Source organism: Scyliorhinus canicula, chromosome 11 (assembly GCF_902713615.1).
Source record: "Scyliorhinus canicula chromosome 11, sScyCan1.1, whole genome shotgun sequence".
Taxonomy (NCBI): domain Eukaryota; kingdom Metazoa; phylum Chordata; class Chondrichthyes; order Carcharhiniformes; family Scyliorhinidae; genus Scyliorhinus; species Scyliorhinus canicula.
The window spans coordinates 80,722,038-80,746,502 of record NC_052156.1 but is presented as its reverse complement, the minus strand read 5'-3'; the positions used below and the strand labels follow the sequence as shown (position 1 = coordinate 80,746,502).

The following is a 24,465-nucleotide window of genomic DNA, read 5'->3' as shown; positions in this document are numbered from 1 at the left end:
CAAGAGCAGAAATTGAATTTGGAACCCCCCCAGAAGTGGGGATGTTTTCTGATGACTGCACAATGTTCATCGCTATTCGTGACTCCTCAGATAATGAAGCAGTTCATGTCCAAAAGCAACAAGACCTGGACAATATCCAGGCTTGGGCTGACAAGTGGCAAGTTACATTTGCGCTGCACAAATGCCAGGCAATGACCATTTCCAACAAGACAGGATCTAACCATTGCCTCTAGACATTCATTGGCATCACCATAGCTGAAGCCCCACAATCAGCATGCAGGGGGTTACCATTGACCAGAAACGGAACTGGAATAGCTATAGAAATACTGTGGCTGCAAATGCAGGTCAGAGGCTAGGAATCTTGAAATGAGTCACTTCCTCACACCCCAGAACTTGTGCACTACCTCCAAGGTATAAATCAGGAGTATGATGGAATACTCATCACTTGCCTGGATGAGTGCAGCTCCAATAACACTGAGAAACTCGACACCATCAAGGAAAAAGCAGCCCACTTGATTGACACCCCATCCACAAACATTTACTCCCTCCACCGCCGATGCATAGTAGCAGTTGTGTGTACCACCTACAAGATGCACTGTAGGAACTCACCAAAGTTCCTTTGGCAGCACCTTCCAAACCCACGACCACTACCATCTAGAAGGACAAGGGCATCAGATACCTGGGAACACCACCACCAGGGTGTTTCCCTCACCACCTTGACTTGGAAATATATTGCCGTTCCTTCTGTGTTACTGGGACAAAGTCCTGGAATTCCCTCCCTAACAGCATTGTGGGTGTACCTACACCTCAGGGACTGCAGCGGTCCAAGAAGGCAGCTCACAACCACCTTTTCATGGGCAATAGGGATGGGCAATTAATGCCAGCTTAACCAGCAATATGGATGATTTTTTTTAAATGTTGAAATTAAATAATTAAAAAAGCTTGGGGAAGTAAAAAACTGGAAAAGACTCTTTCATGACCATTGTCACAAAATGTTCCGTCCTATGTTTAAGTGGATATTTATCCACCCCGCTTTAATTTAAATTGACACTGCAGGAGTATATCCATTACTTTATTCTTCTGGTCTCTGGTTGTGCTTGGAGTTGTTAGTTTGATGTCCACAATCCAAATTAAGCAACGCTCTTTGCCGAGTTGACCAATAATACGGGAGTGATTATGGCTGTTTTTGTTATCCTGACTAAAGCAGAAACACATTTGGATTTGTCAGCTGAAGCAGATTTGTTTCTTGACCAATCATGTTAGAGAGACTTGGATGGAGGCCAAGTGAAGTTAAAGTTCAATGGTAAGCTATGGGTGGAATGTGTAGAGGATAATTGAAACATCCTGCAAGGCAACAATGAACAATATAATTGAATTTTTAAAAATGTTTGACTGGTGAAGGTTCCAGAGTTTCATCGTATTAACACTCACTTTACAGAGTGAATACACACTGAGAGTGGGACTCTGTGTACATACCCACAGTCAGTGTCCCTTTACAGAGGAGGTCTCACTATCAATGTTTCTTGACAGAGGGAATCTCACAGTGTCCCACTGTCAGTATGTATTTACGCACAGAATTCCACTCTCAGTGTGTATGTACACAGAGTCACACTGGTACTCGTGAACATATATGCTCCGAATTGGGACAATGTGGAATTTATGAGGCGGGTGTTAGGTAAGATCCCAGACTTAGAGTCACATAACTTGATTATGGGAGGTGATTTTAATACAGTCATTGATCCGGAATTGGACTGGGCAAAATCCAAGACAGGGAGGATGCCTGCCGTGGCAAAGGAATTGAAGGGGTTTATGGAAGAGATGGGGGGAGTAGACCCATGGAGGTTTGCACGGACAAGGGAGAAGGAGCTTTCTTTTTTCTCCCATGCCCACGAGGTATATTCTCGCACTGACTTTTTTGTTCTGAGCAGGGCTCTAATATCGGGGGTTGTGGATACTGAGTACTGGGCAATCGCAGTGTCGGATCTTGCCCCACATTAGGTGGATCTACAGGTTAGCGTGGAGAGAGGACAACGCCCGCTATGGAGACTGAATGTGGAGTTGTTAGCGGACAAAGCGATCTGTGGGCGGGTGAATAAGTCCATCCAGAACTACCTGGAAACAAATGATACGGGGGGAGGTCTGTGCAGCGATGGTTTGGGAAGCTTTGAAGGCAGAGGGGAATTAATCTCGATACGGGCCCACAGAGAAAAGGCAGAACGGGCTGAGAGGGACAGGTTAGTTGAGGAGATGAAAGGGAAAATGCTGGAAAATCTCAGCATGTCTGGCAGCATCTGTCGGGAGAGAAAAGAGCTAACGGTTCGAGTCCGATTACTCTTTGTCAAAGCTAACAGGCAGAGAGAGTGGGAAATATTTATACTGTGGAGTGAGAATGAAAGATGAGTCATAGCCACAGAAACCCAGGGAAACCGGGTGCTAATGGGCACAGAAACCAAGTGGAAAGAGTGTTAATGGCAGCCCCCAGAGAGGACAAAAGATGTGAAAGGTCAAACAGCAGAGAAACTAACATCAGAGGATGAACTGTAGGTGTGGGGGGAGGGGAAGGGGGAAGCAAAGAGGAGAAAGGTGCAGGAAAGAAAGAAATGGTAAAAGACAGTTAAAATGAAATGAAAACAAATGGGTCGAGGTGGGGCTGATCATCTGAAGTTGTTGAATTCGATGTTCAGGCCGGAAGGCTGTAGCGTGCCTAACGGGAAGATGAGATGTTGTTCCTCCAGGCTATGACTCATCTTTCATTCTCACTCCACAGTATAAATATTTCCCACTCTCTCTGGCTGTTAGCTTTGATGTGGAGTGCCGGCGTTGGACTGGGGTGAGCACAGTAAGAAGTCTTACAACACCAGGTTAAAGTCCAACAGGTTTGTTTCAAACACGAGCTTTCGGAGCACAGCTCCTTCCTCAGGTGAATTAAGAGATATGTCTCTCCATATCTCTTCATTCACCTGAGGAAGGAGCTGCGCTCCGAAAGCTCGTGTTTGAAACAAACCTGTTGGACTTTAACCTGGTGTTGTAAGACTTCTTATTCTGTTAGCTTTGACAAAGAGTCATCGGACTCGAAACGTTAGCTCTTTTCTCTCCCTACAGATGCTGCCAGACTTGCTGAGATTTTCCAGCATTTTCCCTTTCGTTTCAGATTCCAGCATCCGCAGTAATTTGCTTTTAGTTGAGGAGATACTCCAGGTGGGCAGGAGATACTCGGAGGCCCCGTACATTGGGCTTCTGAGGGAGAGGCATAGGTTACAGGCAGAGTTTGGGCTGTTGACTATAGGGAAAGCAGTGGAACAGCTGAGGAAGGCAAGAAGGGCGATGTATGAGTACGGGGAAAAGGTAAGGTGAATGTTAGCGCACCAGTTCAGAAAAAGGGAGTTGGCCCGGGAGATAGGGAGAGTAAAGAGTAGAGGTGGGAATACGGTCCTGGACCCAGTTGGGGTGAATGAGGTGTTTAAGGACTTTTACAGTAAATTATACGAGTCAGAACCCCCGGCGGTGGTGGAGGGGATGAGGCAGTTTTTGGATCAGTTGAGGTTCCTGAGGGTGGATGAGGATCTAGTGGAAGGGCTGGGAGCCCCAATTGAAATTGAGGAAATTATTGAGGGGCTGGAAGGCATGCAGTCGGGCAAGGCCCCGGGGCTGGACGGCTACCCGTGGAATTCTATAACAAGTTTTCAGAGATATTGAGCCCACTGCTGGTGAGGACATTTAACGAAGCAAGAGAGAAGGGAGTCCTCCCCCCAACAATGTCGCAGGCCTCGATTTCATTGATCCTGAAACGGAAGAAAGATCCGGAGCAATGCGGGTCATACAGGCCAATTTCCCTATTGAATGTGGACGCCAAACTGCTGGCTAAGATATAGGCCACAAGGATAGAGGACTGTGTCCCGGGGGTGATAGGGGAAGACCAGACGGGATTTGTAAAGGGCAGGCAACTCAAGGCCAATGTTCGAAGGCTTTTGAATGTTATTATGATGCCCTCAGAAGAAGAGGAGGCGGAGGTGGTGGTAGCGATGGATGCGGAGAAGGCTTTTGATCGGTTGGAGTGGGATTACCTGTGGGAGGCGCTGGGAGGGTTTGGGTTTGGTGAGGGCTTTATTGACTGGGTGCGGTTGCGCTGTCAGGCACCAGTAGCGAGTGTGCGTATGAACCGGCTGAGATTGGAGTATTTTAAAGTACACTGAGGGACGAGGCAAGGGTGCCCCCTCTCCCTGTTACTGTTTGCTCTGGCCATAGAGCCATTGGCCATGGCGTTAAGAGCCTCTAGGAACTGGAAAGGGCTGGTTCCCGGAGGGGGGGGAGAGAGAGAGAGAGAGAGAGCACCGGGTCTCGCTTTACGCAGATGACCTGATCTTGTATATTTCAGACCCGTCGGAGGGGATGGGGGAAGTAAGGCGGATCCTGGGGGAATTTGGTAATTTTTCACGGTAGAAATTGAACGTGGAGAAAAGTGAGATGTTCGTGATCCAGGCAAGAGGGCAGGAGAAGAGACTCGGAGAGTTTCCGCTTAGAATGGGAGGGAAGGACTTCCGGTGGCGGCTATGAGGGAGTAAGTCACGCATTTGGTGGCTCTCGCTCCGGTCAGACTTTAAGACCTTTCCCCCCGACTTTTTTGAGCTTTTGAGCGCTGGAGTGAAAGACAATAGCACTCTAGATCTGAATCCATACAGAGTTGTATGGACTAAAGGAGCAGAAGGGAGCGAAAACAGGCGAAGAAGGGGCTGAACAAAGGTGGTGTGGAAGCTCAAGTGGGAGGAAAGATGGCCGATGAACGGACAACGGAACGGACGGTCCAGACAGCACTGGACAACATGCTGTAGGTCATGAAAGAGAGCTTCGCAGCACTGAAGCGGGATATTTTGGAACCGCTCCAGAAAGCGGTGGAGGGACTTGACCAGAGGCTGGACGCTCAGGATAAGAAGGTCCAGGCACTGGAGAAGACAGTGGAAGAGCAGGCGGATTTCCAAACGGTAGCGGACGTGGAAATTAGTAAGTTGAAGGAGCAGCAATCAAGGCTGATGGACAAGCTGGAGGACCTGGAAAACAGGTCTCGCCGGGAGAATCTGAGAATCATTGGGCTCCCGGAGGGGACCGAGGGAGTGGATGCCACGGCATATGTGGCAGACATGCTGCAGAAGCTGGTGGGGGATGATTTCTTCCCGCGACCGTTGGAGCTGGATAAGGCACACAGAATGTAGGCGAGGCAGCCGTGGGGGCGGCGGGGTGGGAGGGGGGGGGGGGGGGGGTGAGGTTCCATAGGTTCGTTGACAAGGAGCGGGTTCTACAGTGGGCCAAGAGCACGAGGAGCTGTTCATGGAACAACAGTGTCCTGCGCATCTACCAGGATCTGAGCCAAGAGGTGGCCAGAAGGAGGGCAGCCTACAGACAAATTAAAGAGATTCTGTTTAAAAAGAGGGTCAAGTTCGGGCTACTTTTCCCGGCGCGGCTTTGGGTCACATACCGGGAACAGCAATGTGATTTTGACGACCCGGAGGAAGCGATGGACTTCGCTAAGGGGCATGGACTGGTGCCGAACTGAGGACCCATGGACTCAAGTTAGAGTGTATTAAGGGATGTCTACATTTGTTCACAGATTGCCCTTCGTGTTAGCGATGTCGTTCGGCATGCTCTTTTACTTAAAACTGGGGGTGTTCTTGTGTTTGTGTTTGCCTGTTTGAAAGTTTTAAAGTTAAAGCCAAAGTTACAGTTAAAGTTTAAGTTGCTGGGTGCTGGGGGGCTGTTCGGGTTCTCTTTGCCTTTTTTCTTCTTCTGGGAATGTTGCTTTGTTCTTTGTTTGTTTTCTCCCTGTTTCGGTCCCAGAGCGATTGCTCGAATAGGGCTGTTCTGGGGAGGTGGTGTTGATGGGCAGGGGGGGGGGGGGGGGGGGGGGGGGGGGGGGGAGTGGAGTGGGGGGACAATAGGTGGGAGACATGCTGGCGCCGGAGTTGAGAGCCACCAGGCTAGCTGCTTTGAGCTAGTCAACGGGAGCGAGGTGGGGGGTGTGTATACAGCCAGTATATGGCAGGGGTTAGGTTACAAGAGGTTGTTGCTTGGGGTTGGGGGGGGGGGGGGGGGGGGGGGGGAAGATGATCTGCTGACGAGGGAGGGAACTGAACCAGGTAACAGGGAAGGGGTCGGGGGTGGGAGCTGCCAAGAGGCGGACCAGGGGAGGCGCGGCACATGGGCAGGGGGTGGGCCCAAGAAGGGGGATGGCTGATCGGTGTAGGGGGGGGGGGGGTGCCCTCCAACCAGGCTGATCACCTGGAATGTTAGAGGATTAAACGGGCCGGTGAAGAGGACACGTGTGTTCGCGCTCTTACGGGCTCTGAAGGCGGATGTAATGTTGCTGCAGGAGACGCATTTGAAAGTGGCGGACCAGATTAGATTACGGAAAGGCTCGGTTAGCTGGGTCTTCCATTCGGGGTTTGACGCTAAGACCAGAGGGGTCGCGATCATGATTAACAAACGGGTTAAATTTGAGGCGGACAGCACAGTTGCGGATGGAGGTGGTAGATTTCTCATGGTCCGGGGCAAGCTTGAGGGGGTAAAGGTGGCCCTAGTGAATGTTTACGCTCCAAACTGGGATGATGTAGATTTCATGAAAAGGCTGCTGGGGAAAATCCCCGACTTGGATTCGCACAAGTTGATTATTGGTGGGGACTTCAATACAGTCCTCGACCCCGACCTGGACCGGTCGTGCTCCAGAACGGGCAGCGTCCCGGCAATGGCAAGGGAACTGAGAGGGTACATGGAACAAATGCGAAGGGGGTAGACCCCTGGAGAGTCAGTCAGCCGACGGGGAAGGAGTTCTCGTTCTATTCACATGTTCACAAGGTTTATTCTCGTATTGACTTCTTTATTATGAGTAGGGACGTTTTGGAGGGGGTGAGGGATACAGAATACTCGGCGATCACTATTTCGGACCATGCTCCACATTGGGTCGACCTGCTGGTCTGCAAAGAAAGTTACCAGCGCCCACAATGGAGGTTAGAGGTGGGATTGTTGGCAGAGGAGAGTGTGTGTGAGAGAGTGGAGAAATGCATGCAGGACTACCTGCAGGTCAACGATACAGGGGAAGTCTCAGCAGCGGTGCTCTGGGAGGTGCTGAAGGCGGTGGTGAGAGGGGAACTGATCTCAATCCGAGCCCATAAGGACAGAACGGATAGGGCAGAGATGGACAGACTGGTGCAGGAGAGGATACGGACGGATAGGGAATATGCGGACTCCCCGAGGGCAGAGCTACTTAGGGAACGACGGAGACTGCAGGCAGAGCTGGGAGCGCTGTCCACTGGGAAGGCCGTAGAGCAACTCAGAAAGGCCAGGGGCGCGGTGTATGAGTATGGGGAGAAAGCCAGCAGAATGCTTGCACAGCAACTTAGGAAGAGGGAGGCGGCCAGGGAGATAGGGACGGTAGTGGACGGGGCAGGGAACCGGGTGGGAGACCAGGCAGGATTGAACAGGGTATTCAGGGACTTTTACAGTAAGCTGTATACCTCAGAACCTCCCACGGGGCCGGAGGGGATGAGGCGCTTCTTAGATGGGCTGACCTTCCCAAAGGTGGGCAGGGGGATGGTAGAGGGGCTGGGGCCCACGATTAGAGCTGAAGAAGTAATGGGGGGCCTGAAGGCCATGCAGTCGGGTAAAGCCCCGGGGCCGGACGGATATCCAGTGGAGTTCTACAAAAAGTTTGCGGGTATACTGGGGCCGGTGCTGGTTAGGGTTTTTAACGAGGCGAGGGACAATGGGGTGCTACCCCCGACGATGTCGCAAGCCACCATCTCACTGATATTAAAACGGGATAAGGATCCCGAGGTTTGTGGTTCCTATAGGCCAATCTCCCTGATTAATGTAGATGCTAAACTGCTGGCCAAGATCCTGGCGTCCAGAATCGAAGACGGCGTACAGGACGTGATTGTGGAGGACCAAACGAGGTTTATTAAGGGCAGGCAGCTGGTAGCCAATCTAAGAAGGCTACTCAATGTGATTATGATGCCCCCGGAGGGCAGAGAGGTGGAGGTAGTGGTGGCAATGGATGCCGAAAAGGCTTTTGACCGGGTGGAGTGGGACTATTTATGGGAGGTGCTGGGACGGTTTGGATTTGGAGAAGGCTTTGTGGACTGGGTTGAACTGCTATATCAGGCCCCGGAGGCTAGTGTAAGGGTGAACAGGACGACATCTGAGTATTTTAGACTACACCGCGGGACAAGACAGGGATGCCCCCTCTCTCTGCTGCTGTTTGCGTTGGCCATAGAACCGCTGGCAATTGCTCTGAGAGCGGCAAGGGGATGGAAGGGAATGGTCAGGGGGGGAATAGAACACAAGGTCTCGCTCTACGCGGATGACTGCTTTGTATGTGTCAGATCCAGCGGCAGGGATGGACGGGATTATGGAAATCCTAGGGGAATTTGGCCGGTTTTCGGGCTACAAGTTGAACACGGCAAAAAGCGAGATGTTTGTGATGCAGGCGAGGGGGTCAGGAGAATAGGCTGAGGGAGCTACCATTTAGGCTGGTTGGGGAAAGTTTTAGGTATCTAGGGATACAAGTGGCGCGCGACTGGGGTAAGATGAATAAATTGAACTTGTGCAGGCTGGTGGAGCAAATGAGGAGCGAGTTTCGGAGATGGGATGCATTCCCGCTGTCACTAACGGGGAGAGTACAGACGGTGAAGATGACGATCCTCCCGAGATTCCTGTTTATTTTTTAGTGCCTCCCTTTCTTCATTCAGCGGTCCTTCTTTAAAAGAATCAGTAAAATCATCCTGGGATTTGTTTGGGCGGGGAAGTCTTTTGGGGTAAAGAGGGGAATGCTGGAACGGAACCGTAGTAAGGGGGGGCTGGCGTTGCCGAACCTCAGCAACTACTACTGGGCGGCTAACATAGCCATGATAAGGAAATGGATGGTGGGTACGGGGTCAGTTTGGGAGCGGGTGGAGGCTGCTTCGTGCAGGGGCACCAGCTTGTCAGCCCTGGTCACGGCTCCCCTGCCGTTTCCGCCGGCCAGGTACTCCACCAGCCCCATAGTGGTGGCAGCTTTGCGGATTTGGGGCCAATGGAGGAGGCATGCGGGGGAAGTGGGAGCGTTGGTCTGGTCCCCAATATGCGACAACCACTGATTTGTCCCGGGGAAGATGGATGGCAGGTTTCGAGCGTGGCGGAGGGCAGAGATGGGAAGGATGGGCAACTTGTTCCTGGAAGGGAGCTTTACGAACATGAGGGCGCTGGAGGAGAAGTTCGGGCTGGCGAGGGGGAATGACTTTCGGTACTTGCAGGTGCGGGATTTCGTACGTAGACAGGTCCCGTCCTTTCCACGCCTTCCACCAAGGGGGATCCAGGACAGGGTAGTTTCCAGGGGTGAGGTAGAAGAGGGGAGAGTCTCAGATATTTATAAGGAGCTTATGGGAGCGGAGGACACAGGGACCGAGGTACTGAAACTCAAGTGGGAGGAGGAGCTTGGTGGGGAGTTGGAGGGAGGCGTATGGGCAGACGCTCTGAGGAGGGTAAATGCAACCGCAACATGTGCCCGGCTCGGCCTGATTCAGTTCAAAGTGGTTCACCGGGCCCACATGACGGTGGCCCGGATGAGCAAATTCTTTGGGCTGGAGGACAAGTGTGCGAGATGTGCGGGGAGGACCAGCGAACCATGTCCACATGTTCTGGGCGTGTTCAAAATTCAGGGGATACTGGCAGGGATTTGCGGACGTCATATCCGGGGTACTGAACACAAGGATGGTGATGAGTCCAGAGGTGGCGATTTTTGGGATGTCGGAAGACCCGGGAGTCCAGGAGGGGATAGAAGCCGACGTTATGGTCTTTGCTTCCCTGATAGCCCGGCGACAGATACTGTTGGCTTGGAGGGACTCAAAGCCCCCAAAGACCAAAATATGGCAGTCGGACATGGCAAACTTTCTCGGCCTGGAAAAAATCAAGTTCGCCTTACAAGGATCACTATCGGGGTTCACCCGGAGGTGGCAGCCATTCATCGACTTCTTCCCGGGGAACTAATCATCAGTGGGGGCGGAGGGCGGGAGGGGGGTAGAATAGTGTAGAATAGGGGGGAAGAATAGGTGGGTCTATTTGCGAGAGAGGAACTGTTATTTGCACTATGTTTTTTGTAATTGGTATCTGCACACTAATGTATATTGTTACTGTTTACAACGCCAAAAATACCTCAATAAAATTGTCTGCTAAAAAAAAAGAATGGTAGGGAAGAGCTTTCAATATCTGGGAATCCAGGTGGCCCGGGAATGGGAGGCACTGCACAAGTTAAACCTATCCCGGCTGGTAGAACAAATGGAAGGGGACTTTAAGAGATAGGACATGCTCCTGCTATCACTGGCGGGGAGGGTGCAGACCGTGAAAATGACGGCCCTCCGCAGATTTCTGTTTGTCTTTCAGTGCCTCCCCATCTTCATCCTGAGGGCCTTTTTCAAGCGGGTGAATAAGATTATTTTGGGCTTTGTGTGGGCGAGTAAAACCCCGCGAGTGAAGAAAGTGTTGCTGGAGCGCAGTCGGGGGGAGGGTGGGTTGGTGCTGCCGAACTTTTGCAATTACTACTGGGCGGCTAATATAGCCATGATCAGGAAGTGAGTAGTGGGAGAGGGGTCGGTGTGGGAGCGGATGGAGGCAGCGTCATGTAAAAACACAAGTTTGGGAGCACCGATAATGGCACCTCTCCTGTTCTCGCCGGCCCGATACTCCACAGGTCCGGTGGTGGTGACGGCTCTGATAATCTGGGGGCAGTGGAGGAGATATACGAGAGTGGAGGGAGCATCAGTTTGGACCCCGATTTATAATAATCATCGGTTTGTACCGGGTAGGCTGGATGGTGGGTTCCGGAGATGGCAAAGGGCAGTAATTGGAAGGATGGGGGATCTATTTATAGATGGGAGCTGATTTAGCTCACTGGGCTAAATCACTGGCTTTGAAAGCAGACCAAGCAGGCTAGCAGCACGGTTCGATTCCCGTACCAGCCTCCCCGGACAGGCCCCGGAATGTGGCGACTAGGGGCTTTTCACCGTAAATTTATTGAAGCCTACTCGTGACAATAAGCAATTTTCATTTCATTTAATTAAGGGCAAGTGGGAAGATGAGCTAGGAGGATAGATAGAGGCGGGTCTGTTGGCGGATGCCCTAAGCAGAGTTAATACATCCTCATAATGTGCCAGGCTTAGCCTGGTACAATTCAAGGTAGTCCACCGGGTGCACATGACAGTGGCTGAATTTTGGGGCTGCTCTTCTTGGTGCCATTGTTGCAAGCTGGCTGGGGTTGGCTGAGCAAGTGCAGCTTAAATGGTGCTCAACCTTGTTCACGGGGCGGGGGCGTGGGGGGGGGGGGGGTTGCTGGCGAGTGCAGAGCCGGTGAATCAGCTGGCGAGCCTTCTTTTGCGGCGTGAAGCCCGTGGGGCCCTGTGAAGTAGACCAATTAATGATGAATAGCATGGCTAGCGTCGCTGGGCCGAGTGTCACGAAGCCGCAGCAATTCCCGCTCGCTCTCACACTTAGAGATCTTTCCAGAGAAGTGTCACAATAGTGTGCGTTGACACAGTGAGTCCCACTCTCAGTGTGTATTTACACAGAGTCCCTTTACAGAGAGGGTTCTACCATTCTGTGTCCCTTTACAGACAGACTTCCACTGTCAGTGTCCCTTTACGGAGAAGGCTCTACTATGGGTGTCCCATTATCACAGCCCCTTTGTTCCTGTATAAGAATATCTTTATCAGACAAGTGGATTTTCAGCTGTTGACGATTTTGATGCTGTAAAGTCCATTATCACTTGTTATATTTAAAAAGTTGTCCCAATTTCATCCACGAAGCAAGTACTCACTGGGTCACATTTCTGCAGGATCTGATGATCCCGGACACCGTGATCAGGTGTCCTTGTTTATCTTTTGAGCTTAGGCCAGATATTGTTTGACCATGAAGTAATATCACAACCGAATTCTGATTGGACCTCCATTGTTGCATATTTGTTATTGTGGGTGGTGATCAGGAAAGGGTGGATCAGTGGGTGATTTTGCTTTTTACTCACATGCTCAGACGTAGCGCATCATAACCATTACTTTCTCAGCTGCCTCGCTGTATCATTTCCTGTTCATTTGGGGCCCAATAGGGGATCTCCTTATGCTATTGTTAAAAGGATATTTGTCTCGCATATTGCTGGAGGAATGTGCGAGGAACAGTTAGTTCCAGCCATTAAGTTGGGATACAGCAGTAACCCTGGGTGGGGCTCTCTGTCCCACCAGCCCCCTGTTCCGGCATGGCAGCAGGATCCTCCATTCCGCCGGCCAGCCAATGGGGTTCCCGCCTGCTCACGCCATAAGGAATCCCGCGGGTATGGGTGTGAAAGCGGAAGATTCCAGCGACGGAGAATCCCGCAGCCTGTTGCTTGCATTAAAATCTTAAAGTACAAGAACAAAATCAACAGACCTGGCTGCATCTGTGCAGAGAGAGAGAGACAAGAGTTAATGGGGCGATTCTGTGTCAGTGTTAATGGCGACACAGGTGCAGAATCTCACAAGGTTCAGGAATCGAGGTTCTCGCAGGCATGATCTCCTTTTCCAATGGTCTCTGACCCTCACCGGTGATGCTGAATATATTTACATATATTTGGATTGACATATCATTAAAGGGCCGACACTTCACATGATTACTGAATATACAAACATCACGGACTTTCACAACAGCTTTAGGAAGATGGAAGACAGATGAGGGATTCTCGCTGGGGGTGCCAAGGCCGCTATCCCACAGGGGGAAGAGGGGCATGTTTGTGCACTTCCCTGGTTGGCAGCTGCCTGGCAGTGCAAATCTGGCAGTGCCAGCTTGTGCCAACCTGTGCCAGACATGGGCCCTCTGAGGATTTCAATTGGGGGTGGGGCTTTCCCCAACATGTGTGGTGGAAGGTGAGGGGGGGGGGGGGGGAGAAACGTGGAGAGCACCAAAACATTTGTAGGTGGGACTTGATAGTGACAGGGGAACGGCCATTAAGGGGGGGAGCTTGCTGTGACGGGGGCAGAGGGCACTGAGGTGGGAAGGGAGTGGCAGCAATACTGCCGCGGTGGTTGTGTGGGGGGAGGGGGGGAGAGCTCCCGATAATTGTGCGTTGGGGTGGATGGAGAGCCCCCAGTAAATGTGCGAGGGTGGGGGTGGTGGGGGGTGGGGGAGAGAGCCCCTGATAATATAGCAGTAGTGGGGGAGATCCGCGATACTTTTGTGGTGTGCGCTGGGGGCAGGGATGGGACGCAGTGGTGGATTTCAGGTCTGTGATCTTTCATCAGAAGTAAGAAAAGTTAGAGATAAAATTGGTTTTGAGCAAGAGGCGGGTGGAAGACAGGGGAAATTGAATGACAGAATAGTTAGCCCTCCAATGCCAAAATAAATCAAGTTGGGGCAAGAAAAAGAAACAAAAGATGTGCCCACAGAGACGCTAACTTAACTCAGAGAGTGGTTAGGGTGTGGAATGGAATGCCTGCTGTGATAGTGGAGTCGGACACTTTAGGAACTTTCAAGCAGTTATTGGATAGAGACATGGAGCACATCACAATGACAGGGAGTGGGATAGCTTGATATTGGTTTCGGGAAAAGCTCGGCACAACATCAAGGGCCGAAGGGCCTGTTCTGTGCTGTACTGTTCTATGTTCTATGTTCTATGTAAAGCAAAACAAAAAAAAACGGGAACAGAATCACACATTGCAGAAGAGACCCTCTGGCCCATCGAATCTGCATCGACACGTGACAAACACCTGTCTTCCCCAATCCCATTTGCCAGCACTTGAATGTTATGACGTGCCAAGTGCTCATCCGGGTACTTTTTAAAGGATGTGAGGCAACCTGCCTCTACCACCCTCCAGGCAGTGCATTCGAAGATTTTCCTCACATTCCCCCTAAACCTCCTGCCCCTCACCTTGAACTTGTGTCCCCTCGTAACTGACTCTGCGACTAAGGTGAACAGCTGCTCCCTATCCACCCTATCCATGCCCTTCATAATCATGTACACCTTGATCAGGTCAGCCCTCAGTCTTCTCTGCTTCAGAGAAAACAACACATGACTCGCTTGGAGAATGTGAGGTGAACAACAGACTTTAGGGCTCTGAAATTGATGAACTCAATGTTGAGTCTGGAACAATATAGAGTGCCTGATCAAAAAATGGAGCGCTCTCTTCCTGAAGCTTTTACATTGAGCCTCATCGGAATAGTGCTGTAGGCCAAGGACTGAATTGGCAGCGTGAGAGCAAGGTGTCGAATTGAAATGATGGGCTACCGGAAGCTCAATTCCGATTGCGGCCAGAACGGAGATGTTCCACAAACGTTTGGTTTTCCAAATGTAGAGGAGACCACATGGTGTCAGGTTCACTCAGTCCTCTAAGGAACCCAGATGATGGTCTTGGATTTTCCAGCCACAAACCCGTGGCGGATGCGGCGAGCCATTGGCTGCAGACGGAATCTTCCTGGCCTGCCAGTGTCCATGAGCTTTTGCATGGTTTGCCCGCTCTGCCGTGAGTGGTTGAATTCAGCGGGCCCAGAAGATCACAAACCCTTTGAGTGAAGAAATTTCTCCTGATGTGAGTCGCAACATCGCACTCAGTGATTCTCTTGGCGACTGAAGCAACAGCTGACTGGCCTAATCAGTTACCAGTAGTAAGGATATTTATTGTCAAGAGAAAAGTCACATAGATTGCAAGCCAGTTTAAACAGGTAGAGAAGTTCCCACTCTGCCATGTGTCAGCGTGTATATATGCTGGGGTAGATTTCTCACTTTGCATCCCCTGAAATGTCCCCTACTTCATTCATCAATATTTTTTAAAAATATTTTTTTATTAAGGTACTTGAAAATTTTTATAATAATATCAATAACAGTGACATAAACATGGTATAATAGACATTTCCACCCCCATCCCAATCTTCACAGACCGAACCATAAAACAACAATCCAGCCCCCCCCCCCCCACCCCCCCTTGGAATACTGCATCTGCTGACATTTTAATTTTCCCCAAGAAAGTCGACGAACGGCTGCCACCTCTGGGTGAACCCGACCATTGACCCTCTTAAGGGAAAATTTATCTTCTCGAGACTGAGAAACCCAGCCATGTCACTAACCCAGGTCTCTACACTTGGGGGCTTCGATTCCCTCCACATCAACAAGATCCATCTCCAGGGAGGCAAAGGCCAAGACGTCAGGCTCTTTCGCCCCCTGAACTCCCGGATCTTCCGACATTCCAAAGATCGCTACCTCCGGACTCAGCACCACCCGTGTTTTTAGCACCGTAGACATTGCCTGAGCAAAATCCTGCCAAAACCCTCTCAGCTTCAGGCATGCCCAAAACATGTGGACATGATTTGCTGGGCTTCCCCCGCACCTCGCACACCTATCCTCAACCCCGAAAAACGTACTCATCCTAGCCACTGTCATGTGTGCCCAGTGGACTACCCTAAATTGTATCAGGCTAAGCCTGGTGCTTGATGAGGAGGTATTAACTCTGCTTAGGGCATCCGCCCATAGACCCGCCTCTATCACCCCTTCGAGCTCGTCCTCCCATTTGTCCTTAAGCTTCTCCACCGGAGTTTTCTCCGCCTCCGAAAGCTCCTGGTAAATATCCAATACCTTCCCCTCTCCCACACAGGTACTGGAAACTACTCTATCCTGAATACCCCGTAGCAGCAGCAGCGGAAAGGCCGGCACCTGTATTCTCAGGAAGTTGTGCACCTGCAAATACCTAAACCCGTTCCCTGCTGGCAATTCAAATTTATCCTCCAAGGCTTACAAGCTGGGGAAGCTCCCATCTATAAATAGATCTCCCATCCTAATTCCTGCCCTTTGCCATCTCCGGAACCCACCATCCAGCCTACCCAATACAAACCGATGACTATTATAAATCGGGGTCCAAACCGATGCTCCCTCCGCTCTCTTATATCTCCTCCATTACCCCCAGATTCTCAGAGCCTCCACCACCACCGGACTTGTGGATAACCGGGCCGGCGAGAATAGAAGAGGTGACGTTATCATTGCTCCCAAATCTTGTGCCTTTGCATGACGCCAACACCTTAATCAATATTAACAACATTTGCAACAATGCAGTAGGGTGAGCCGGCTAATTTGTGCTGGATGTGGGGAGCCCTCCCCCAACATAAAATCCAGGTCAATTATTCCTACTCTCTGTTTCCTGTCCATTATTGAATCCTCAGTCCATAAGAATATATAGAATGTGTCGACTTTCATGACAGGAAATTCGGTGCCGATCCCTCACCGATTCCGGTACCGGTGAGGGGCTAGCATCGGCATCGACTAAAACACCTGCCGCTGATGCCAAAAATGGACGACGAATGGCCGGGTCCCAGGCCACACATGCGCATGGCTGATGACCTGCACTGGTCGCGCCATACAACATGGCGCTGGTCGTGCGCTAAACCTAACCCGCCGACCACTACCCCACAGCCCATCCCCTGGCCATCTCCCGGTCACCCTGCACCAGGCCCCAGCCCTGACTGATGCCACCCCCGGCCAGCGGCACAGATCCTGGCTACGTATGGCGGTGCTGGAGACAGTCTGCAGCTGGCATGCTGGCTCAGACCACACGTGACCCGCGCTGTCAGGAAATCGGTCCATCGGAGGCACAGCATCGCCGGTGATGTAATGCGTAAGCTGGGTCTACGAGGACTGCATTTGCTGCAGTAGTGAGAGAGACAGGCTTCCAACACTTGAAGAAATGCAACTCGATTTTATTGAACACTTAACTATAATACATGTTGACACTATGCTGACTTGACTGGAGACCTGAGGCTAACCTGACCAGACTATCTTACTACCACATGGTGTATGTTCGTGTTGTTGCTCACGGGCTCTGACTGTCTCAGAGGCTGGATCCCGAGACAGCGGGAAAACTAGTGCCCTCTGGCTTTATAGTGGTCGTGTCCTGTCTGGTGATTGGCTGCTGTGTTCTGTGTGTTGATTGGTCATCCTGTGTGTCAACCACTGCCTGTCTGCACACCATCATATACCTGTGTGTATATTATGACAGCGGGTGGGCCAGCCGATCAGGCACCAATGGCATTGCGAACGTGCGCAGTGCTTGTCATGATGCCGACGGTTTGGAAAAAAAGAAAATCGCTTATTGTCACGAGTAGGCTTCAATTAAGTTACTGTGAAAAGCCCCTAGTCGCCACATTCCGGCGCCTGTTCGGGGAGGCCGGTACGGAAATTGAACCGTGCTGCTGGCCTGCCTTGGTCTACTTTAAAAGCCAGCGATTTAGCCCTGTGTGCTAAACCAGCGCAGAGAATCGGAAACCGGTGCCGGCCCTGTCTCCCGTGTCGGAATCGATTCTCCAACTGGTCCCTGATTACGATTTTGGCATCTGGCAATGGAGAATCCAGCCCATAGTCTCACACCCCATACATCCAAATCTGTGGCACCTTAATGAATCCCTTTCAAACATCCAAATACACCGAATTCACTAAATTTTATCTACTGCTGGAAATTAGAGATATGCATGATATTGTGAAACAGATCATTGATGACATATAAGGGCTTGGAAGCCCACGAGGCAGTACTTTATGTTTTACTGGGGATTGCTTGGGTTTCATTTCATTGGAAATGAAACTTATGCAATTCATTGGAAACAAAACCAGTGCGAGAAGGTGCCATAGTGAATCATAGTTCAATGGTATCTCTCTCCCTCACACTGCACCTCACTCCCTCACACTCTACCTCTCTCCCTCACTCTCTACCTCTCTCCCTCACTCTCTACCTGTCTCCCTCACTCTCTACCTCTCTCCCTCACTCTCTACCTCTCTCCCTCACAATCAATCTCTCTCCCTCACTCTCTATCTCTCTCTCTCACTCTCCACATCTCTCCCTCACACTGAATCTCTCTCCCTCACTCTCTACCTCTCTCCCTCACTCTCTACCTCTCTCCCTCACACTCTACCTCTCTCCCTCACTCTCTACCTCTCTCCCTCACTCTCTACCTCTCTCCCTCACACTGAATCTCTCTCCCTCACTCTTTACCTCTCTCCCTCACTCTCTACCTCTCTCCCTCACTCTCTATCTCTCTCCCTCACACTCTACCTCTCTCCCTCACTCTCTACCTCTTCCCCTCGCACTGAATCTCTCTCATTCACACTCTGCCTCTCTCCCTCACACCATACCTCCCTCCCTCACACCCTACCTCTCTCCCTCACTCTCTACCTCTCCCCCTCACACTGAATCTCTTTCACTCACACTCTACCTCTCGCCCTCACACTCTACCTCTCTCCCTCACACTCGACCTCTCTCCCTCACACTCTACCTCCCTCATACTCTATCTTTCTCCCTCACATTGTACCTATCTCCCTCACACTCTACCCGTCTCCCTCACACTCTACCTCTCCCCCTCACATTCTACCTCTCTCCCTCACTCTCTACCTCTCTCCCTCACTCTCTACCTCTCTCCCTCACAATCAATCTCTCTCCCTCACTCTCTACCTCTCTCCCTCACTCTCTACATCTCTCCCTCACACTGAATCTCTCTCCCTCACTCTCTACCTCTCTCCCTCACTCTCTACCTCTCTCCCTCACACTCTACCTCTCTCTCTCACTCTCTACCTCTCTCCCTCACTCTCTACCTCTCTCCCTCACACTGAATCTCTCTCCCTCACTCTCTACCTCTCTCCCTCACTCTACCTCTCTCCCTCACTCTCTATCTCTCTCCCTCACTCTCTACCTCTCCCCCTCGCACTGAATCTCTCTCATTCACACTCTGCCTCTCTCCCTCACACCATACCTCCCTCCCTCACACCCTACCTCTCTCCCTCACTCTCTACCTCTCCCCCTCACACTGAATCTCTTTCACTCACACTACCTCTCTCCCTCACACTCTACCTCTCTCCCTCACACTCGACCTCTCTCCCTCACACTACCTCCCTCATACTCTATCTTTCTCCCTCACATTGTACCTATCTCCCTCACACTCTACCCGTCTCCCTCACACTCTACCTCTCTCCCTCACACTGTCTCTCTCCCTCACTCTCTACCTCTCTCTCTCACACTCTACCTCTCCCCCTCACACTCTACCTCTCTCCCTCACTCTCTACCTCTCTCCCTCACACTGAATCTCTCTCCCTCACTCTTTATCTCTCTCCCTCACTCTCTACCTCTCTCCCTCACTCTCTACCTCTCCCCCTCACACTGAATCTCTCTCATTCACACTCTACCTCCTTCATACTCTATCTTTCTCCCTCACATTTTACCTATCTCCCTCACACTCTACCCGTCTCCCTCACACTCTACCTCTCTCCCTCACACTGCGTCTCTCTCCCTCACTCTCTACCTCTCTCTCTCACACTCTACCTCTCTCCCTCACTCTCTACCTCTCTCTCTCACACTCTACCTCTCTCCCTCACACTCTACCTCTCTCCCTCACTCTCTACCTCTCTCTCTCACACTCTACCTCTCTCCCTCACACTCTACCTCTCTCCCTCATACCTCTCTCCCTCACTCTCTACCTCTCTCCCTCACTCTCTACCTCTCCCCCTCACACTGAATCTCTCTCATTCACACTCTACCTCCTTCATACTCTATCTTTCTCCCTCACATTTTACCTATCTCCCTCACACGCTACCCGTCTCCCTCACACTCTACCTCTCTCCCTCACACTGCGTCTCTCTCCCTCACTCTCTACCTCTCTCTCTCACACTCTACCTCTCTCCCTCACTCTCTACCTCTCTCTCTCACACTCTACCTCTCTCCCTCACACTCTACCTCTCTCCCTCACTCTCTACCTCTCTCCCTCACACTCTACCTCTCTCCCTCATACCTCTCTCCCTCATACTCTATCTCTCTCCCTCACACTCTACCTCTCTTCCTCACACTCTACCTCTCTTCCTCACACTCTACCTCTCTCTCACACTGTATCTATGTCCCTCATACTCTATCTCTCTCTCTCACACTGTACCTCTCTCCCTCATACTCTATCTCTCTCTCTCACACTGTACCTCTCTCCCTCACACCTCTCTTTCTCACACTCTATCTCTCTCCCTCACACCTCTCTCCCTCATACCTCTCTCCCTCATACTCTATCTCTCTCCCTCACACCTCTCTCCCTCATACCTCTCTCCCTCATACTCTATCTCTCTCCCTGACACTCTACCTATCTCCCTCACACCTCTGTCCCTCACACTCTATCTCTCTCCCTCACACTCTACCTATCTCCCTCACTCTCTACCTCTCTCTCTCATACCCTATCTCTCTCCCTCACACTGTTGGCTGGATTCTTCCGCCCCACCCACCGCAAGATTGCCACGGGCGAGACACGGGCAATGGAAAAGTCCATTGAACTCGGGCGGCCAGATAATCCTGCCCGGCATCTCCCTCCTTCAGTCTCCCTTTATTCCTCGCTTAACGCAATTAACATAAGGAACAGCAAATGGCCATTCAGCCCGTCGAGCCTGCTCTTCCACTCAATTCAGTTTTGACCTATCTGTTCCAAGTACCCACCTTTGTTTCATATCCGCGAATACCCTAATCTAACCACAAATCTGTAAATTTCAACTGACATATTGTCCATTGCCCATTGGGGCAGCTTTGAGGGTGTTTCAGATTTTTACTACGCCTGGTGTGAAAAAATGCTTCCTGATTTCATTTGTATATAGACAGCTCTCATTTCAAGACCACGCTTTCTTGTTCTGGATTTGATTGAGTCATTAACATGGCCTAAATCTTCTCGCATTTGATGAGGGTGAGAACAGAGCTAAGAATTGACGCTGTGAATCAAGGTTATTCTGCTTTAGGCCCTGGCCGCTCAGGCCTTGGCAGAAAATCTTCATTTCAACTCAAATGCACTTGCAAAATAAAGAATGTACCAAACAATACAAACAGGAGAGTGTTGCCTTCCAAATTAGGGCGAGTTGAAAGGTCGGCCTGTTGTAGCCGATGAGGGACCAGTAGTGTAGTGGTAATGTTCCTAGGCAAATAATCCAGAGGCCCAGGCTAATTTCTGGGAACTAGGGTACAAATCCCGCCATGGCATGGTGGGATTAGAATTCAATTAATAAATCTAGGATCGGGGAAGAAAACAAAATTGCCAATCTCAGTGATCGTGACCAAGAATTGACCGTAGTAAAAACTCATCTGGTTCAAGAATGGCGTTAAGGGTAGGAAATTGGCCGTCCTTACCCGGCCTGACCTACATGTGACTCCAGACCCACAGCTTCTCTCTGAAATGGCCTAGCAAGCCACTCAGTTCAGGGGCAATTAGGGATGGGCAACAAATGTTGGCCCAGCCACTGATGCCCACAACCCATGAACAAGGTAATATTTTCAAAGGAGAACCTTTATGAAAAGGCATGATAGCCAAAGGACGAAACAAAACATTTGGTAAACTATTTACTGTGAGGGAAGGAAAAAGCAGAACGGTGGCAAATGTGACCACCTTCCCCTTTCTTTGTGTCAACGAATCTCATAAACCTTACTTTATTCTCTGAATCAGTAACAGTGGCTGTCAACCTTTCTATGCATAAGACTTACAAAGTGTTGACAGGGTCCTTATGAATCCCCCCCCTCCTCCAAAAATTACAAAAGTAGGTGGAAGTCGGATGAGCTCCACCAGACTTGTTGAAGACAGAAATTTAAAACATGGAATGAGTTTCAGCACAGGAGTAGCCCATTCGGCCCATTTACCCCAGTGCCAGTTGTCCAAATGGAAACAGAGATGTTAACACAAAATCATTTCTGAAGAACTGTAATACAGTAGCCTAGATGATTTTAATTGATTCAGAAAATGCAGAAAGCTGATGGTAACGGCCCTAAAGACATCCTCGCCTCTGAGTCACAATGTTTAGGTTGAAGTTTAGGGCAGCACGGTAGCATGGTGGTTAGCATAAATGCTTCACAGCTCCAGGGTCCCAGGTTCGATTCCCGGCTGGGTCACTGTCTGTGTGGAGTCTGCACGTCCTCCCCATGTGTGCGTGGGTTTCCTCCGGGTGCTCCGGTTTCCTCCCACAGTCCAAAGATGTGCGGGTTAGGTGGATTGGCCATGCTAAATTGCCCGTAGTGTCCTAAAAAGTAAGGTTAAGGGGGGGTTGTTGGGTTACGGGTATAGGGTGGATCCGTGGGTTTGAGTAGGGTGATCATGGCTCGGCACAACATTGAGGGCCGAAGGGGCTGTTCTGTGCTGTACTGTTCTATGTTCTATGTCTCACGCTGGGGTTCAAAGATCAAGGTCCTCTCCAGTGCAGTACTGAGGGAGTGCTGCGCTGTCAGAGATGCTGTCTTTGGATGGGACATTAAACCAAGGTCCCAACTACCTGCTCCAAAGACAAAGATCCAATGACATAATTTCAAGGGAGTTAACAACAGAGGGAGTTTTCCCCAGTATCCTGGCCAGATCCAGGGTCCCGGGTTCAATTCCAGCCTCGAGTGACTGTGCGGAGTTTGCACTTTCTCCCTGTGTCTGCGTGGATTTCTTCCGGGTGCTCTGGTTTCCTTCCACAGTCCAAAGATGTGCAGGTTAGGAGGATTGGCCATGCTAAATTGCCCTTTAGTGTCCAAAAGGATGAGTGGGGTTACTGGGTTACGGGGATAGAGTGGAGGCATGGGCTTAAGTAGGGTGCTCATTCCAAGGTCCGGTGCAGACTCGATGGGCCGAATGGCCTCCTTCTGAGCTGTAAATTCTATGATTCTATAATGCTTATCCCTCAATCAACATGACAAAAGAACAGATTATCTAATTATTATCAATTGTTGTTAGTTGGCCACTGTGTTTTCGACATTTGCAACAATTCCTGTACCAGCTGACAAATGCTGGAATATCTCAGTCTTTCTGACAACATCTGTGGGGAGTAACAGCTTGTTTCGAGTCTGGGTGACTCTTCATCAGAGCTCCTTTGTGGAGCCACTGGGGTTCCAGGATCTGAGTTTGAAAACCTTTGCCAATTCTTAGGCACCCTTTCAGGCAGCAAGTTGCAAATGAGGCCCAGAAATTAAAATCTTTCCAACACAACCCAGGGTATTCAAGTCCACATTGACGTACCAGAACTGGGGAATTCAAAACACAGTTCGTTGTCTTACTACAGTTGCTTACTGGGAACTGAGGCAGTCCTTCTAAAACAAAAGATATGCTTCAAACCCAAGAGAGTTGTTAATTCTAACCTCTCCCTGTGTGTGATGCACATTAAGAACCTTGTTTCTTTGAAAACATTTGCTGTATCCATGCAGTAATCTGACCACTCATATCCTGAGAAGCCTGTTGTGTGGCCTGACAGCCTTGATACTGGGGGCTGTGTGGGATATTTTTTTGGGAACATACAAGTGAAAGCGGCCCTGTAGATCACACAGAACTAACTATAACACATGCTTTTCCACTGCAAAAAAACAGTGATCACAAGTATAAACTGCAGTTAACTTACATTGTTGAGGATCCATGATTCACCAGCTCAAAGATTAATGTCGAAAACAATGATCGTCGCTTAAAGGAACTATCAGGAACTCAAAGTAAGCTGATGTGGTTCAGCAGAGTAGTGACTCAACAACTCCCTCTTCAGCACAAGAGAAAATATCGTAAAGAGGCGGGACTTCATCAAAAGCACCCACTTGTATTTAAAGAAAACATGAAGATAACGGTCTGAATGTTTGCTTCTGAGTCGGAAGCACAGTCAGGGAAATCCCTGGCACCTCAAATCTAATTCAGGAGACAGTGTTGACTTTCATTCCGGGGGCCAGGTGTTAACACGAGTTGGGCCCACTGCCCCCAGTATGAATGCAGAGATTGCCACAGGTGTTGCCCAGTGCAGAGGCATACTGTCTGAAAGTTCCACCTCACTGACCCTGGAGTTAGACCCAGCTTTTAAACAAAAGTGATAAAACAAAATACGGCTCTCACCACATTGATAGCCTCCTATGACAACCTATGAGTTTCTATTCATCCCTGATGGTCGTTTATAGCCCCCAAAACCAGTTGAATGTCAACCCATGTCCCTCACCGACCATCCCATGTCCTTACACTCTCTATGGCAACTCACCCAGTATTCACCATGAACCTCAGGACTTGTGCTGATGAAATAAAACAATCCCATGCCTCCATATTTTCTGCAATAGCCTACCATGGGGAAACTTATCAAACGCTTTACTGAAATCCATATACACCACATCAACTGCTTTAGCCTCGTCCACCTGTTTGGTCACAAAGAACTCAATAAGGTTTGTGAGGCACGACCTACCCTTCACAAAACCGTGTTGACTATTATTCCTTTCTAGATTATTATAAATCCTATCTCTTACAAACCTTTCCAAGACTTTGCCCACACAGAAGTAAGGCTCACTGGTCTATAGGTACCGGGGTTGCCTCTACTCCCCTTCTTGAACAAGGGGACAACATTTGCTATCCTCCAGTCTTCTGGCACTATTCCTGAAGACAATGACAACATAAAGATTGAAGCCAAAGGCTCAGCAATCTCCTCCCTAGCTTTCCAGAGAATCCTAGGATAAATCC

The 24,465-nt window shown here is 50.2% G+C and overlaps 1 protein-coding gene across 2 annotated transcripts in view; it reads right to left on the bottom strand.

Moving 5' to 3' along the window:
- LOC119973154 (protein SSUH2 homolog) overlaps window positions 1–23,715 on the bottom strand; it is a 95,407-nt gene extending 71,692 nt beyond the window's left edge. Inside the window, exon 1 of one of the 2 annotated variants that reach the window (XM_038810771.1) lies at window positions 23,384–23,715. In XM_038810771.1, the coding sequence (XP_038666699.1) occupies window positions 23,384–23,399 (16 nt within the window). In that variant the 5' untranslated portion in view covers window positions 23,400–23,715. Of the gene's footprint in view, window positions 1–12,435; window positions 12,523–23,383 lie in introns of those variants that run through there. The other variant, XM_038810772.1, reaches the window with a different exon arrangement.
- Window positions 23,716–24,465: the final 750 nt, after the last annotated feature.